The sequence below is a fragment of the Perkinsus marinus genome, assembly GCF_000006405.1.
Source record: "Perkinsus marinus ATCC 50983 genomic scaffold scf_1104296970008, whole genome shotgun sequence".
Lineage (NCBI taxonomy): Eukaryota > Perkinsozoa > Perkinsida > Perkinsidae > Perkinsus > Perkinsus marinus.
In genome coordinates this window covers 1-1,487 of record NW_003202613.1, presented here as the reverse complement: position 1 = coordinate 1,487, position 1,487 = coordinate 1, and the positions used below count along the sequence as shown (strand labels likewise).

The 1,487-nt window shown below is 49.3% G+C and overlaps 1 protein-coding gene across 1 annotated transcript; it reads right to left on the bottom strand.

The window, feature by feature from the left end:
• Positions 1–857: 857 nt before the first annotated feature.
• Positions 858–1,474, bottom strand: Pmar_PMAR023118 (hypothetical protein; the record flags this gene model as incomplete). The annotated part of the gene is made up of 3 exons (XM_002767789.1): positions 858–893; positions 1,177–1,298; positions 1,348–1,474. 3 exons carry the CDS (start codon positions 1,472–1,474, stop codon positions 858–860), a joined length of 285 nt encoding a protein of 94 aa, XP_002767835.1.
• Between the last annotated feature and the right edge of the window lie 13 nt (positions 1,475–1,487).

Genomic DNA, 1,487 nt, shown 5'->3' with positions numbered 1-1,487 from the left:
GCCCCCCGCTATGGACTATACCATTCAGAGATCTATGTAGGGCGGCGAATAGGGGAGGGGCCGCTATGCCCCTTGCTATGGACTATACCATTCAGAGATCTATTTAGGTCGGCAGAATAGGGGAGGGGCCGCTATGCCCCTTGCTATGGACTATACCATTCAGAGATCTATTTAGGGCGGCCGAATAGGGGAGGGGCCGCTATGCCCCCCCGCTATGGACTATACCATTCAGAGATCTATGTAGGGCGGCCGAATAGGGGAGGGGCCGCTATGCCCCCCGCTATGGACTATACCATTCAGAGATCTATTTAGGGCGGCCGAATAGGGGAGGGGCCGCTATGCCCCCCGCTATGGACTATACCATTCAGAGATCTATTTAGGGCGGCCGAATAGGGGAGGGGCCGCTATGCCCCCCGCTATGGACTATACCATTCAGAGATCTATTTAGGGCGGCCGAATAGGGGAGGGGCCGCTATGCCACCCGCTATGGACTATACCATTCACAGATACGGGAATAAAGATATTGATTGAACATTTGGGTTTACACATCAGCACATGAAAGAGGTTATTGAACAATGCGGATCGAAAAGAAATCAGTTTCGCCGATGAGGTCAGCAATTTCAAGAGGAGACGCTCGACTCATTATGTGATTCATCAAATCTATACCCCCCCAACACAACAACATTACGGGCATCAGCCAAACTATACCGGAAACACAACTGCAAGTAACTACAGGCAATCACGCTAGCCAAGTCAACCGTACGACAGAAAGGAAAATGGTCCACGGCTTGCCACCACTCTTAGGGCAACACGAGATGAAACGGAGAATACGATGATGGAGGATGCCAGAGTATCGATTAGAGTATAGTGCGATAGAAACGAGACATGACGAGCTAAGTGAAAATGGAAGAGAACGACAAATCTGGGTACGGATCACCACCGATTTCCGAAGCTAGCAATGACAATAATACAGCAGCATGACGCTACTACTAACTATTATCATTACGCGTCTGCCTCCTATGTGGTAACTTCCAGAGTGCTAACGCTACCACAGTTGCCGATAGCGCCACTATCCCCGCTATCAATGCTCCACGCTTCAGCCGTGCATTTGATGCTTTCTGAACAAGAATACAGCATCAAAAAGTTCACGAAGACCCGAAATGAGTTCGATCTAACCTGCCTATCCTGATCAGCATGAGCTTTCACTTGTTGTACTATCTGTTGAGCACTGTCTCTATTAGTGGTAGGGAACACAGCTCTGAACCCACACTCTTGCATGAGGAAACTTGCAGCGTGATCTGATATCATACCAAATCTACGTCACAGATGTAATTTCACTGACAGTACTCGCTCGTGTGCCATGGGCACAGTAGACTAGCACTGGACGATCCTTCCTGATCTCATCAAACCTCTGCGGCAACTCAGCGAGAGGGATATGAACTGCGCCATTCACTGGAGCTGAACGGAGCACCATCACTAATAATGAT